General features: G+C 43.3%; 1 protein-coding gene across 1 annotated transcript; it reads left to right on the top strand.

The window, feature by feature from the left end:
• Positions 1-214: 214 nt before the first annotated feature.
• Positions 215-550, top strand: SARC_16584 (hypothetical protein; the record flags this gene model as incomplete). Its single annotated transcript, XM_014289310.1, has 1 exon — positions 215-550. A coding segment is annotated over one exon (336 nt), but the record flags the coding sequence as incomplete, so codon positions are not given.
• Between the last annotated feature and the right edge of the window lie 73 nt (positions 551-623).

Genomic DNA, 623 nt, shown 5'->3' with positions numbered 1-623 from the left:
AGTACTGGCATACATTGGTAAATACGTCGTCGGATCGCTACAAGCCCTGAAGCGGACCATCGAAAGGGTCTGTTATATCTACATACAAACTGTAGTATGTCTCGCCTAGAATTCTCGAAGGCGACCTCCCAATGGCATGCTTGAACACAGCAACGCCCATAATGCTCACCTACATGCAATATATCTAATCATACTAATACAACCATGCTACCAGTGGTCGATAGTAACGGCGTCGACAGGCAACCACGCCCTCGGATGTGCACACGCTCTGAAGCAGACCAATCAGAGAGGTCTGCTATATCTACCTACAGACTGTAGTGAGTCTCGTCTGCAATCCCTGAAGGAGTTTGCAGAGTGGTGCGAACTGGTACAAGAAGGGGATGAATGTGTGGCTACAGAGACAGCTGCGAAGAGGTTTGCGCAGGAAAATGGTATACCCTACGTGTCACCATACAATGACATGGATGTATTGGCTGGCCAAGGTATGGATTACCAGGTATTGCCAGGCTGTGGTGGTATACGTGCATGGTTTTGTAAAAAAGACGTGTAGCTATGGTATATATATATATATATAAAAATTCATAAATATAAACATATTTATTTATATACATATTTATATTTAT

The sequence above is a fragment of the Sphaeroforma arctica genome (genome assembly GCF_001186125.1).
Source record: "Sphaeroforma arctica JP610 unplaced genomic scaffold supercont1.8438, whole genome shotgun sequence".
Classification (NCBI taxonomy): Eukaryota; class Ichthyosporea; order Ichthyophonida; genus Sphaeroforma; species Sphaeroforma arctica.
This window is presented reverse-complemented; position numbering and strand designations above follow the sequence as displayed.